A 14991-nucleotide genomic window follows, 5' to 3' on the forward strand; every position below is an offset into this window, starting at 1 on the left:
TTTTTTTTACTATGAGCAAATGGTGTTGGATCGAACGCATTATCTATCTTTTTCAAATTTTCTTATTTTATATTTTATATTTTTATTTTATAGCTTCCTTGAAAATTCTATGAAGATTAGGATTTTTAATGATTCGAAGATTAGAAAATTCGAAGATCGTGAGATTAGAAGATTCGAAAATTCAGACTGAACAATTTGGAGACTTGCAACCTTGTGAATTAAATTAAAAGATCCAGAATTTGTTAGACTTATTAAAAAATGGTATATTCAAAAATAGCATATTCTCTTTCGAAGACATTTTTCTCGATTTATCCTATTGGAAAGTACAAACTTCATATATCACTTGAATCTCGATTAGAATCTCAATTAAAGTAATCATCATTCCACACAATCATTATCGCCAAAAATGCCATTCAATTTGTGGCAGAAAAATTCTTTTCTCGTGTCCATCGACATACCGTTGTAACGTAAAGTGCGTTACAGTATACGCGAAATAATTTATGCAAATGTTACCAAGCCCCTAGAAAATAACAGTTATGTCACGGACTGGTCACTTTCGGTTCTCTCGTCATTAATACTCTTTTTTTTATCTAAGTTCGTGGTAATCGCAACGAACATTAATTACACAGAACCGTAATAAATAACCATCTACACTTATGAAACATCTATGTATGGACTGTTTTAAATGTTTTACATATGCGCTACGTCGGTGATTAATCGAACGCGATCATCTCGTAGATTTCGTGAAAGATCAAATCTAACCGCAATTATCTTACAAAAAATGTCATTAAATTAATAATATTTTAAACGAACTTAATTCTACGAGAAATTTCATTGAACGCCAGTAAATTAACGATATTTAAATAATAAATAATATTTCATCAAATAAAGAAATAATTAATCACTTAAAACTTGCAGGAACGATTTTATAATCGATTTAATCATCGATCTATTTTCGAAATGATTTGCAAGATTGAGATCTGAATCGTGTAAATTGCACGGTGTAAATATCATATCGTGTTGTACGATGGTTGAAAAAAAGCGAGTTTGTGCAAAAGGGGATTTCTCTTTGGGGTATGAAAGGTTTCTTAGAAGACGAAGGTGGTTGGGAAAGAGTTTAATTGGCGGCAAATTAAGGATTCAATTATCAAAGGGAGCAAAAGCTTTCGCGCGTATATTTTATATTGAAAATGATTGCTCTTGATTCAACGTTTATAACGTTGGCCTTCGTGAAGTAAAAGTAAAATGGCGTTCGCTAACGGTGTCGAATTTTTTCTTAACGATTCTAGTTGAATAATATCACGAATTTGTCGGGATTATTGTAACAATAATTTTACTTACTTGTTTTAATTATCCAGTAATTAACTGTAGTAATCGTTCACTGATAGAATCAAATTTTTATCGAAAATTTTATTTAAACAAGATTCAAAGATTAATACAAATTACTATGGAGCTACAATAATTTCGTTTACTTCTTTCATAAGCACACAATCTTTACGATAAATATCTTCCTTGATAATTTTATTTATGCAATACCTACTTGGATTTTTTAATAATTAACTATAATTGCATTTTTATTGGTGCTTGTTTCTTAACTGAATAATCTTTAAAAAAAAAGGCAACAATCGTGTGACATTCTGCACAGTGTCAAAATAAGCAGGAACCGGAGGTATGGTGCTCTATTATTTAAAATTTTCATTAATTGTCTTTGGAATTAATTATTATTTACACATTACGCACGATACATTTTGTGTATTTCATGATAATTTCTTCTAAACAAACTCTTCTATTCCAATGACAATTTACATCTGATTACATTACATTTTTATTTAACAATCCTCACGTCCCAAAAATATTATCTTCCTATTTGCAAAAAGGATCTAATAAGAAGCAAATTATCTAAAGGACACTCCAGTTAGAACGTACAAGTGACAGCAATAAGCCTTCGATAGTATCCTCCATTTTGCAATAACCTTGCAAAAATGTTCAAGGATCTTTCCTTTTCTCTTCCTCTCTAGCAAATTCAAATCACTTTTTCCAGTACACTCTGTATCACCTTGAATTAGCCTTTACCTAAGATATTATCGTGTCAAAAAGTAGCATGGCAATATATCTAGACAATACAAACATCTACTTCCTTTCATCTCGACTTTAGATTTCATCTTCTTCATCTTGATTTCAACAATGTGGTTCACCTCACCTTGAACCCGTTTAAGAAAATTTAGCGAAGAAGAGATTTCTCCGCTTAATAAGAGAAAGATCATAACACGTTGATAAACATGAGAAATTATCCGGCTAAATGTAACGAAGAGATAGACATAAGAGAACTTGCTACTAAAACAACAGTCGCTCACATGAAAGTACTCGGGCACTTAAACAAACCTTTGGTGATTTTTATACGAGACACTTTGAAATTTCATTGACACTGAAGTGAGACACGATCGTCGTAATTACATTGAGAAAATTTGAAACAGATCTAAACGTGTATATAGAAATTACATATATTTATTGGAAACATATATTATTGTTATTTTATATGTCGGGTTATCATTAAGATTTAAGGCGCGTAACGATTCTTCGTTTGAATTAGCCATTGTTTTACAAAACAGAGAATATATTTACACGAATAAACAAGGTTTTACAAATATTATGAATAATGAATTTTGTAAATGATATGATTGATTAACAAAATGATAAATTAAATTATTAATTAGATTAAAGAATAATAAGTTTTATCGAACAATAAAAGAAACGAATAATATATCTTACGATTTACTAATTTAACGAATAATGAAAATTAACGATTGATTGTTAGGGAAGTGATACATTTACACTGTACATGAGAGTGTGTGTGTAAGGGTTAGAGGGCGCCAAGGACTCAGTGGAGACAAAAGACTGTTGCCAGATGTTAGAAGAAAAACAATAGACAACGTTAGATCAGAAGGACGGTTTCAAGGTGGGACGACCGAAAGGTCAGAGTGTGCGAGTCGAAAAGTCTGTGTGTTGCGAGAGTCAGAGCTAATCGAGTCGTCGAAGAGTTGAGTCGTTAGAGTTAATCGAGACACCGAAGAGTAGAGTCGGTTGGCAACCAGCGTGCGTGCAAGACGTTCTTAGAGAGGAATATAGATGTATAACTGTTGTATGGGAAATATAGCCAATAATTTGTATTCCCAAATCCTCGAATTTCCTTAACATGGTAGCAGAGCGTGGTTACTAGTTTTGCAAGATATTTAGTGCGTGGTTACGATCTTGCGAGTGAGTTTTCAGTAAAGAAAAAAAAACTTTCAGAAAAAAAAAATATACTTCGAGCACGTAGGAACGCTTGAGTAAGAAAAGAAAAAAAAAAGAATCAATTAAAATGGAGAGATCGGAAATCATGATACCTATATTCGGTGGTGAGGATTATGGAATGTGGAAGCAAAGAATCACGATGTTTCTCAAATATAAGGAATGCAAGGTTGTTACAACTAGAATGAAGAACGAAAGAGACGATGAAGACTGGGACAAAAAGGATTTGAAGGCGATTAATATAATTTATAGTGCAATATCGAACAGACAATTGGAGTATGTTAGGGAAGGAAAAACGGCGTATGATATAATAAAAAGGTTCGATGAAATGTACTTGAAAGAGTCGACGGCACTGCAGATCGTACGCAGAAGGAGATTGGACAACATAAGACTGGAGAACTACAGTGATTCAGCATCATTCTTTAACGATTTTGAGAAATTAATCAATGAATTAAAAAGTGCGGGCGCACAAGTAAGTGAGAGGGAAAAGCTGAATTACATGCTGAATACGTTACCCGAAGAATACAGCTACATAGCGGACATAATAGACGCATTGAAAGAAGAGGATCAAACGGTAGCGTATGTAAAAAATAAAATAGAGGTAGCAGAGAAGAAAAATAAATCCAATCGAGGAGAAAGGCAAACCAACGCCTTTTCTGCAAAAAAGGAAGGATGCTTCAAATGTGGAAGATTAGGACACTTTGCGAGAGAGTGTCAAAATGGCGTCCAAGCGGAAAGCAGTAACGGCTATTGGCATGGGCCAACACGTGGTCGAAACAGAGGAAGAGGGAACAAAGGCAATACGAGCAGAGGACGTGGAAACTTTCATCGTCAATCAACAACCGGCACGGGCGAGCATGGAAACTCAAGAGCAGGCATATGGATAGCAACGGCGCACGCAGCAAACAGCAGTGAGACGAATGAAATAAAGTAAGAACGAAATAGTGTGGCTATTAGATAGCGGTTGTACCGATCACATAATTAATAATATAAATTATTTCGATAAATCTATCGACCTAAAAGAACCGGTGTTACGACCGTTCGCGGAGAGACGCGGTCGCGAGGAAAACGCGTCAGCGAGAGGCGTAAATTCTCGCTACGATTCGGTGAATCGACGCCGCGAAGTAATCGTTCCCCTGTTTCGGTTAGGATAACAGAGGTGGTTGATTGAATATGACACAGTAGTAAGTTATATTTCACCGTTTATTCCACAACTTATAACGAGGATAGTTACACTGGTGCGTATGTACGAGATTGGTGAATAACCCGCTCGAAGGATGTTGATCGTTCGAAGGAGGCGAAAACAGTACTGTACTGGGAGACGATGATGTGTCGGAGGAAAGCTAAGGATGGGTGTGTCTAGCGCAAGGGACCATCGGATTTGTTGGTGCCGATGTTATTTAGGAGAGTGCGGGAGTAGGCTGCGTTTTTAATTGGTTAAACGAAGGGTCTTAACCGCCCTCGAGAGAAAGTGGTTAGTGGGAGGAAAGTTGCAGCGTGCGTGAGAAAAACCAACTTTCCCTTGTCCAGCCGTGGTAGACAATAGTGTTTAGAAATTCTTCGGAACCAGATGTTTGTTTTGTTTGAAGGACCTTTCCTAGGAAATCTATGGAATTTATGGACGGTGCTTAAACTATGGAGGATACGCTGCGAGTATCCGAAGACATCTGGTTGCCACATTGCCCGCGGTGTGTGGCCTGGGCTAGGTAGAGTGTTACGCGACGTAACATCCTCCCCCCGTTGAGAGGGTACCGATCAAAAGTTCTGCAAGGTAAAGTTAATTGGAGCTGCCGCCCAACTCCATGTTGATAGTTGATGGCCCGTATCCTGCTGGATCGGCTTGGCTCGATGATGGCACCTCGATCCAAGATGCTTCTTGCCGTGTGAACCACAGCCGTCCGGATGACGCTGTCGTCCCCAGGGTGAACTGACGATGCGGCCGAAGGCCCGTTGCCTGGATGGCACGTTGTCTCCCTTGTAGTCTACATCACCGTCTTCCTCGTCGATGCCGAGCGATTTCCAGGTGAAATTTACGACCCAAAAAGTGTCGTGAATCTTGCTTCTGGAAGTGACGTTAAACACCTCGGCCCAGGAAGTATCGTCGAAGGGAACGTCGGTGATTCTTGGTGAAGATTCATCAAGCGCGGTGCGGAGGTTTGAGGTTGATTGGGAGGCTGGATTCCCGCCGATGACCCGCTCGAATCGTATCCTCTTAGTGATGATTCTTGGTAGAGAATGACCGTTGGACGTCGTGATTGGGACTTGTCGTGTGCACGGTAGCGTTCCTTATGATTCCCTCAGCTCCTGAAGTGGTGCTTGATCGGGTGGATACGCTGCCAACTGGATGCCGGCATGGTAAAGCTGTCCTGAAATCACGCTCCCGTAAACTCGTTAGTGCATCACCTATTGGGAAGTGACCGGGAATGAGGATAGGGTGATCACTCGGATTGAGTGATACGGGATGGCGAATTTGAAGGGTTGAAAATCCATTGTATCTGCCGGCCGTCGAGAAAACTTGTGCCCCTTTTCTTGGGTTCGTCGGACTGCCATGGGGTCCGAATTTCCAGCAACTCCCTGTTAGCCTTGACGGAGTTGGTGCCGTTGTCTGTGATGACTTTCGCGCAGTATCCTCGCCGAGAGCTGAATCGGCGTAGAGCGGCTAGGAATGCGCAGGTTTGGTTATTTAATTCTTCCTCGTCTTCGATTGGTGTTTGGGCGATGAGCTTCGGTCGGTGCCTTTGTTCCACGATGCTCGAGATTCATGAGGAGGATGAGATTCTCGGTCTTTTGGAGTCGACTGGGTAGATCTCCGCGAAAATTCGGTTGTGCGTCTCGATCGATGTGTAAAGTGCTGTTGCGATGATCCAGGTGGAGATCGTCCCTTAGAGGATCGGTTGTGCGGCGAACGACCGCCCGACGATCGATCTCCAGACGACCGACCGCTCGTTGACCGACCGCTCGTTGACCGACCGCTCGTTGACCCACCGCTTGAATACCGATCGCTTGAATACCGATCGCTTGAGGCCCGATCGCTTGAAACCCGTGGACTGACCTGAGTGAGCGCTCGGTGTAAATATGTGTGATGGCGTTGCCCGCACATGTGACATGAACCGGATGTGCATTGAGTGAGTGAATGGCCTCTGCCTAAGCAATTGATACAGAGCGATGCTCGTTTTACAACTTCGAGGCGTTTTGTAGCCGATTTGGCCTTAAAAACCTTGCAATATCTGAGTTCGTGAGATCCTTTGCAGGTCGGACACATCCACATCCAATCTGTAATGTGTGTTCGTTCATGTCGTGCGTTTTGTCGGTGACGAGTGTGTTGGTAGGTACCCCCTTCTCCCATTGGTGTTGGAGCGTTCGTTTGATCGCCGTTTGTTCGTGTTTGCAAGAAGTCTATTAAGTGCTTGTATGACGGTAATTTCTTGTCTAGCAAGGTGCATTGCCATTTGCGAATGATGGCTGGGGGTAGCTTTGATGTAAGTAATTTGAGAAGAACGGTGTCGGATGTGATTGGGTCACCGAGGTTCTCTAACGCTTGGATATTTATCTTGAACGTCTCGAGGAAGTCGTCTATGGCTTCGGGTGTTTCTTTAACTATTTTTGGATAGTCAACAAGCAAGTCGAGGTGGCGCATGCAGATTTGACGGTGGCAGTCGAATTTTTCCTTGAGTACGTCAACGGCGATGGCATAGTTTGACTCGGTGATGGCTAGCGATTGTATACTTCGCGCGGCCCTCCCAGTCAAGGCTGATCGGAGGTGATAGAATTTTTGGACTGGTGTTAGTTGTTTGTTTTGATCTATCGTTGACGAGAAGGAATCGTAAAATGACTGCCAATTCTCGAGCGTACCATCAAATGTGGGTATTCGAATCTCCGGCAGTTTAAGCGAAGCAGACTCGCGACCGGCAGCTGATTCGTCGTTTGTCGATTGTGACGTCGTAATTAGTCGTAGGTTGCTCAGTTGAGTAGTTAATCGGAGTTCTAATCTCTCGTACTCGTCGGCTATTTCAAAGCCGCGCGCGGACTCCTCCTCGTCTATGCTTACGATCTGATTTTGAATGGCGCGGAGCTCCGTCTCGTATGTTTCCAGACGATTTCTTATTTGAATTAGCTCGTTCTCTCGCGGACAGCCGGATTGTTCAATTTCGTCTAGTTTTTTCGATAAGCGTGTAAAGTGGCCGATACAATAACCCCGGCGTCGACGCAAGGCGGTAAGCTCGTTTCCGGTGGCCATTATTTGTTAGATAATTGAGAGTGGAATGGTTATAACTTACATCTGTTGAAGATTGTTCAGTTGCGGCAGGAGGATGCGTGGTTGCGTTTTAACCACCGAATAATACCTCTTCAAGGGTGACGATCCTTGACGTTACTGACCTCGCTGGGGGGTAACGCTTCCGCTGCTGGTTATGTTGGATTCACGTGGCCCTGTATGATAGTGGGTGTCACTGGTATGCGCTTTTCACTTGACGCGTGATGCGGCTTTGAGGATCGAATGATTCGACCGGTTACGTGTCCACACTTTTCACTTGTCACTGAATCCGGCTCGAAGGACCAAATGTTACGACCGTTCGCGGAGAGACGCGGTCGCGAGGAAAACGCGTCAGCGAGAGGCGTAAATTCTCGCTACGATTCGGTGAATCGACGCCGCGAAGTAGTCGTTCCCCTGTTTCGGTTAAGATAACAGAGGTGGTTGAATGAATGTGACACAGTAGTAAGTTATATTTCACCGTTTATTCCACAACTTATAACGAGGATAGTTACACTGGTGCGTATGTACGAGATGAATGAGTGACTGATCTGCGGGTGTGTATACCCGCTCGAAGGATGTTGACCGTTCGAAGGATGTAAAATCAGTACTGTCTTGGGAGACGATGATGTGTCGGAGGAAAGCTAAGGATGGGTGTGTCTAGCGCACGGGACCATCGGATTTGTTGGTGCCGATGTTATTTAGGAGAGTGAGGGAATAGGCTTCGTTTCTAATTGGTTAAACGAAGGGTCTCTACCGCCCTCGAGAGAAAGTGGTTAGTGGGAGGAAAGTTGCAGCGTGCGTGAGAAAAACCAACTTTCCTTAGTTAAGCCGTGGTAGACAATAGTCTCGAGAAATTCCTCGGAAACATATGTTTGTTTGAAGGACCTTAGCAGGCAAGTGACTCGGGTTTATGACGGATGCTTAAGGCTATTGAGGGTACGCCGTACGGAAGAGCGGACATCTGGTGTCCGTCTGGCCCGCGGTGTGTGACCTGGGCCAGGCAGAGAGTCGTCCGGCGTAATACCAATGTTTCAAAGTCCAACTTTCGTCCCAAGTTGTGGCAGAATTTTTATTTACCAAGGCCCATTAATGTCGAAATGAGTAGAAAGGTTGGATCTATTGTGGAGTTTAATTCGGAGGACCTTGAGATTTTTAAGGCACTTGCGTTTAATAAAAGCGAATCGTTTTATTTGACATCTGAGTTAGCAAATTTAGATGTTAACGTTTTATGAGAGCAACCATATAGCGTCGAGGGTTCGATAATCAACACGGTAAATACGAAAAATGAAATTTTGACTATTAGTTGAATCAGGATTTTAAAAGGAAATAGCTATCATTTTACATATCAATTATAAAATTATTTAAATATTTAGAACTCTCAGATTAATTTTTTACAATTACCACGAATTACCGATAGCTATGAAGCTATGCTTTCTCATTGCGTGATATGAGACATAATTTTATTGGAAAAGCAGAATCGACTAGACTTTAGGTTTAAAAAGCAACATTAAATTAACATTCGTTCGTGTATAAATTAAAGGTGTTCTCAATAATTCGATGTTTCAACTTGAACACACAGAACTTACTCATTGTCAGTTTTAGGTATGTTCAGTTTTCAGCGATTTTTCTGGCAACACCATTATCTATCCATTTTCTTTATGTCTTCAGGCAACACTGTTATTTATCTATCTTTTATGTCTACAAAAATTGCAGTCTCTTCACATTTTCGAAATACTTCATCTCTTTTTTTATCGCATTTCCGTTATTTCTGAACATAAATCCTTCTTTTCATCGTCGTGTTACGCGACACGCTATAATATCGCACGATAATATCGCCGACCAATTTTTGTTACAGATTAATAGTAGCATATCGTAAAGTATCTGCTATTTTCTGTTACGAGAAAGCGCGATGCAATTAGAAATTTTACAATCTTTTTAATATTCAAGAAAGTCCTAATATAAACGATATCCTGACAAATTCCTTGATTTGTTTTTTTTTTGTAGATAATAATACATTCTAGATAAAGCTTACTAAAAAAAATTATTTAAAATTATTTAATTTCATAAAACATTACTCACGTGTAAAAATCTGCGACAAATTTTCGAAACATGGACATCATTCGGTAATCTTCCGTGGATAGATGTTTCCATAGATCAGAATCTTAATGCAGACATCATGCAAAGAAATGAACACACATGTGTAAACTACATACATAAACATGTGTAAACTACAAGAGAGTTCTGGCTAATGACAAGGAAAGTTGAACTTTCTAGGAAAAATAAGATATTTGCTTTACGTATGTAAGCGTAAAGTATGTTATTAATAAATTATAGCCTAAGTAGCGACCATACTTTCCCAGTTGACTTTAGAGGAAAATAATGTTATTACGTGCCATTTACACTCTTCTATAATCGGATAAATGGTATGGATAATGTTTCCTACTTAAAATTCTAATTTTTTGTTACGCCTTGGAATAACCCAACGAAAATACGTAAGACCTTTTCCGTTACATTTCTCGGCAATTAAGGAATTTTAGATAAGTCAGCTATAAGAACTAAAATGTTATTTCTGGAGTAATTTGAAACAGCGCGTAAATAGAATTGACTGTAATTTGAAAAAAACAAAATTTCAACCGGCTAACGCCTAAAAATAGAAAAATTAGTGGCTCTGAACATGGCCGAGAGAACAATGTTGAGAAAGTTAAACGCGAATAACTAACTATATAGTTATACGAATAATATGACCAACTAACGAAGAATCAATAGATGCAGTATCAACGAAGAGGATGAGACTATACAGACATCTATTAAAAAAAGGGTAATTTCATGCTTGAAAATTAACGAGAGAACAATGTTGGAGAAATTAAAAACGAACGACGTGTAAAATCAGAAGAATTAAAAGATCAATGAGAAGTAGAATGCATCGGAGAAGATCAAACGATACAGCGTTAACATTATCCCGAAGCACGAATAAAAGAACGGTATTAAAATTGTCTGGAGTTCCAATTTCAAGCAAGATCTCGGATTATCTGCAGGAAATCAAGCACAATGCAATTACTTTGCTTATCGGTTGAGAAATTTCTGTATCGCGTCATTCGCCCTTCTCTTGTGACGCAAATCGTGGTATTACGCATGATTGCTAATAAAATAAAAATCAGAAAGAAAGACAGCAAGCAAAAATGTAACGATGACGGTGATTATCAGCGCGATAAATCATTCGTTCTACTTCCTGATGTCCTTCTCCACACGATGATAGGCTCGATTTCTATATTTAAAGAAACGCATAGACGTAAGCAGAAGAATACCATATTAGTAAACTGGAAGCTGTAGCAGCCTTTAGAATGGCCAGAAAAGAAGGAAATATACGAGGGACACCGTTCAGTTCCTATGTTGCGGTTTCGTAATCTGTCGTTAATGTTAGAGATAATGTTTATGCTGGTCGTTATCGAATTGTCCGCTTTTGAAACAGACATGACCGTCACTACGAAACAGATATTCCGATTGGCTTGCATAATATGTGTCAGCTTTTACAGCTGTGCGTAATATTTGCCTCTCAGCGTGTCCTTCTTCCTTCGAGTTTCGTATCCATCTGATTTCTCCCGCCGCTTCTATATTTTCTCCTGTTTTTTGGTCATTCGTTCTTCATTTACACGTAGTATTATTCGATCGGTTCTACGACATCTTTCCATTCTTTTCAATCTTCCTTGTTCGCAGTATTTTACGATATCGAGTTTGCTTATTTGGGAAATATAAAATATCTTGACTTTCGTAAATCGATAATTTACAATTTCTCTTTGGTTCGCGAGCTCACGCTAAAAACTGTGACTTGAGAGAAATTGTAAATTAATAGAAAAATGGTAACTTTCCCTCTTTCGAAGTAACTTTATAATTTTCTTCTCTTTGTTCGTCTTTCTGAATTGTTAAATTTCAAGATATTAGCGATTTCCTTGACTCGAAAAATATTGACAAATTTTCATAGAATTATTTCAACGTCGTGTTCTCCAGGATGGAGCGAAGAAACGTGCAATTTCGAAGGTTTAGATGCGAGACGGTTAACTGTATATCAAGGTAAGAGCCGAAAAGCAATTTGTACGATCGTTTCTTTATACAAAGACGAGAGAAGTGACTCCCATGAATGGATGAAACGACCGCAAGCAAGGCCATCCTGGCTGCCTGGTTCCATTCGCTTTTTACGAATACACATTTAAGTTCAAGTTCACCGGCGTAAACGATCTTGAACGAGTTCGACGAAAAGACACGGTTAAATGTTATCTAATCGTCCTTCAATTTCGCTTCGGTCCTACTTGACAGGTATATCATTTTCTTAAGTAACTTCCTTACTTAACTCTTACTTAACTAGCTGATTAAACAATTATTTCAACAGACTTTTTCCATTTCGAGATGTGTAATAAACCTTAGGTTGTTTTACTTATCTCGCGCTCTGTATCTTTTGCTTTTTAACGGCCACTTTCATTTAACGCCATTTTGCTAGCTATGCTTCCTTTAATTACACTTTAGTTATACTGTTTAGTAACTATACAGTATTGCGTGTATAGCTTATGGTTAAATAGTTCAATCATCTAAACAGGGAACAATCGGAATGTTTTCTTTTTTCTATCATTTATTTATTTACATCTTACAATTTGTCCAGTAGGACATTTGGTAAAATATTATAGCTCAGTGATATAGCAATATAGCATGTGGATGGCTACCACCAGTGGGATACCATCTTCGAATTTGATTGATTTATTTCTTTAGTGTGGTGAGTGTTTGTATGTTAGGTTACGTCCTTTGTGAAATCTGTTTGGTGTTTCTTTTTTAATCTTCTTTTTATGTTTGATGCGCCGACCATGGAATGTTTTTAGAAAAAAGAAAAAAATCATGTAAGGCAAAAGGTCGAAACAAGTTAATTATATTGGAAGTTTTAATTTTTTAAATATAAATTACGTGTAAGTTGGTAATTATAATAGCTTTAAAGAACTTTGTTTCAATTTCTAACAATTTTAACAATTTTAATAATTATTTGACTGGAGAATACACTTGCCACTTATGTATATTTATATATTCATTATGACCTTTACATTAATAGAATTTTTCAAAAAACTTTTTAGTTCATCCGTATCGGCTTTGTTTTCAAGGAGATTTATCGTTTCTTTGAAGCACGCTTTCATCCATTTTCTTTCCTCTCACATGCACGCGTGTCCTTTCCTTTATCGTTACATTTATTGCGATAAAAATATTCTCTCCCTTTGTTTCTAGATTCTCATTTCAATCGAATATTAATACACCGTTAAGAGCAAACAGAGCTCAGAACTCCCCTTTCAAGTCATTGCAGCGTGCACGTTAAAAATTATAAATATTGTCCATTTACGAAGCAATGCGCAGAATCGTTTGACTTGGAATATTTTAATTAAGGACATCTCTCTACGTCAGAGAAATAATAGAAAGAGACAGAGTTCTTGAATCGATATATCGTTGATACTTCCGTTTTATCGTTTATAAGTTATGCACCACATTGACACAGTTTCCCTATCGATCGTTTCAATCCTGTAAAAAAATACCAACAGTTTATAAAGGAAAATATTTGAAAATTGCAATTTTCTTTTAAATATGTCTCTTGTATTTTCTAGCAAGTACATTCCTTTTTTTTTTCGATTGAGTTACAGTATATTTTTCTTCGATTTCCGACAAGGAACCGAGACCTTTTTTTCTATAATTCGACCTTCCATTTAGCTCCATGGCCACAGGGAGTCTAATGGGTTCGATGAAAGGGCTAGTGCGTGATGAAAAAATGATCTTGCGAGATTGTGCTTTACCGGAAACTGCCATCATGTTTTTGCCAACTTTTCCTTTGATGTTCACCACCTTTTCGTGGAGGGAACTTTGGTTAGTGGCTTCTTAATCAAATCGCTCGGAGGTATGTTGCTTCCCTTTGGGGAAAATATATCCTACTTTGATAAAATTTTAATACACTCTTGCATTAATTTTGATACTTCTCTACCCTAATTTTATTTGTAGTACTTTTCCTGGATCCGACTCTCTATTCTTTTTATTCCTTCCTATTTTATAATTCTGTTCTCGTTTATTTGGAGAATATAAAATGCCACACAGCTTTTATTCAATTATTCTAAATATATATTATCTAATTTACCATTATTCTTTCATTCGTCGAGTAAAATCATACTTTGAAGAATGGCATTTTAACAAAGTGAAACTTTCCTCCCTTAAAGACAAGTTTCATAATCTCCTGTTGCTTTTCATGGCCTATGTTATACAAACTACAATTCTCTTATATTGTTCTTAAATCAATCGCAATATTTCCCATAATCTTGATTAGTCAGTATTACTAATTTATAAATAAAATCGACGGAAGGAACTACGTCTCTTAGAAAGATAATTCCGTTTCAGTTTCTAGGATATTATCATATAAACGATCAGTGTTTATAGCGTTATAAACATGAATTAAAGATATGAACGATAGAACACCAGAACATCGTTAGCAACCACCATGGCGTAAGAAATACTATTTTCGACCTCCATTTGCTGGATTTTTTATTCGAACGCGAACACCTGTCCGAGAAAATCAATCTTCTGGAAACTATAAAATGAAATACTCCACTCGAACAATAATTGTATTGTGTTCTCTCTTAACATATTATTCCCGGATTATTCTCGCGTTATCTGCCATTGATAAACATTTATCTTCGCGCTTTGCTAAATATTCCATATTCATAAAAATGTCCATAATTCTAGAATATACATTTGGTCTACCAGGTGACAATTTTATCACGAACGTTCTGTTTTTCCCACGCGATCATTGACATTTGTAAATAATTTGTGATATTGTTTTTCAATTATATTTATGAAGATATAAAAACAAATAAACTTCAGCAGTAAATATATATGTACTGACAAATTAACACGTTTCAGTGCGAAATCGATGCACGTATCAACATCATTTATTTACTTTTTTTCAATACTTCTCAACAATAACGAATTAATATTTGTGAAATAAAAATCAAGCGAGAAAATTGTTTCCACCTTTTTCTTTTTTCTCCTGAGCGGAAAGCAGGAATCGTAGAAATCCTCCCGACTTGAACATGTTAAACGAGAAAAAGATTCGCCATGTCATCGCAGTACGGCATTTGGGCGAGCACTCGCGACGAAGATAAAAGACGCATATAACGTGCAGTCTCTCTGCAGCTTGACATCAGGAGATCTGTCGAGTAAAAGCCTGTTTATAAAATTTTTGTTGGTATCTCCCTGACTCGAAACATTTTGAATATTTGCTTTTTTGTTTATCACCACACATCAGTGTGAGAAGTGTTGCTTAAGTAAATAAATCCTACCACTTTATCGTGAGCGTCATGCAGAAATCATTTATCTTCCCTTCCGCGTCTTCAGATATTGCGCTGACATTCGGCGAAGAACAGACTTTTCGTGTAACTTTA

At 38.3% G+C, this 14991-nt stretch overlaps 1 protein-coding gene across 1 annotated transcript; it reads right to left on the minus strand.

Annotated features, from left to right (window-relative positions):
* Nucleotides 1–5500: 5500 nt before the first annotated feature.
* Nucleotides 5501–7525, minus strand: LOC117213273. Its single transcript, XM_033458639.1, has 2 exons — nucleotides 6341–7525; nucleotides 5501–5947 (listed from the first exon to the last, which is right to left on the minus strand). The coding sequence occupies exons 1-2, from the start codon at nucleotides 7523–7525 to the stop codon at nucleotides 5501–5503; spliced, it is 1632 nt and encodes a 543-aa protein (XP_033314530.1).
* Nucleotides 7526–14991: the final 7466 nt, after the last annotated feature.

The sequence above is a fragment of the Bombus bifarius genome, unplaced genomic scaffold, assembly GCF_011952205.1.
Source record: "Bombus bifarius isolate JDL3187 unplaced genomic scaffold, Bbif_JDL3187 scf7180000008597_frag, whole genome shotgun sequence".
Classification (NCBI taxonomy): domain Eukaryota; kingdom Metazoa; phylum Arthropoda; class Insecta; order Hymenoptera; family Apidae; genus Bombus; species Bombus bifarius.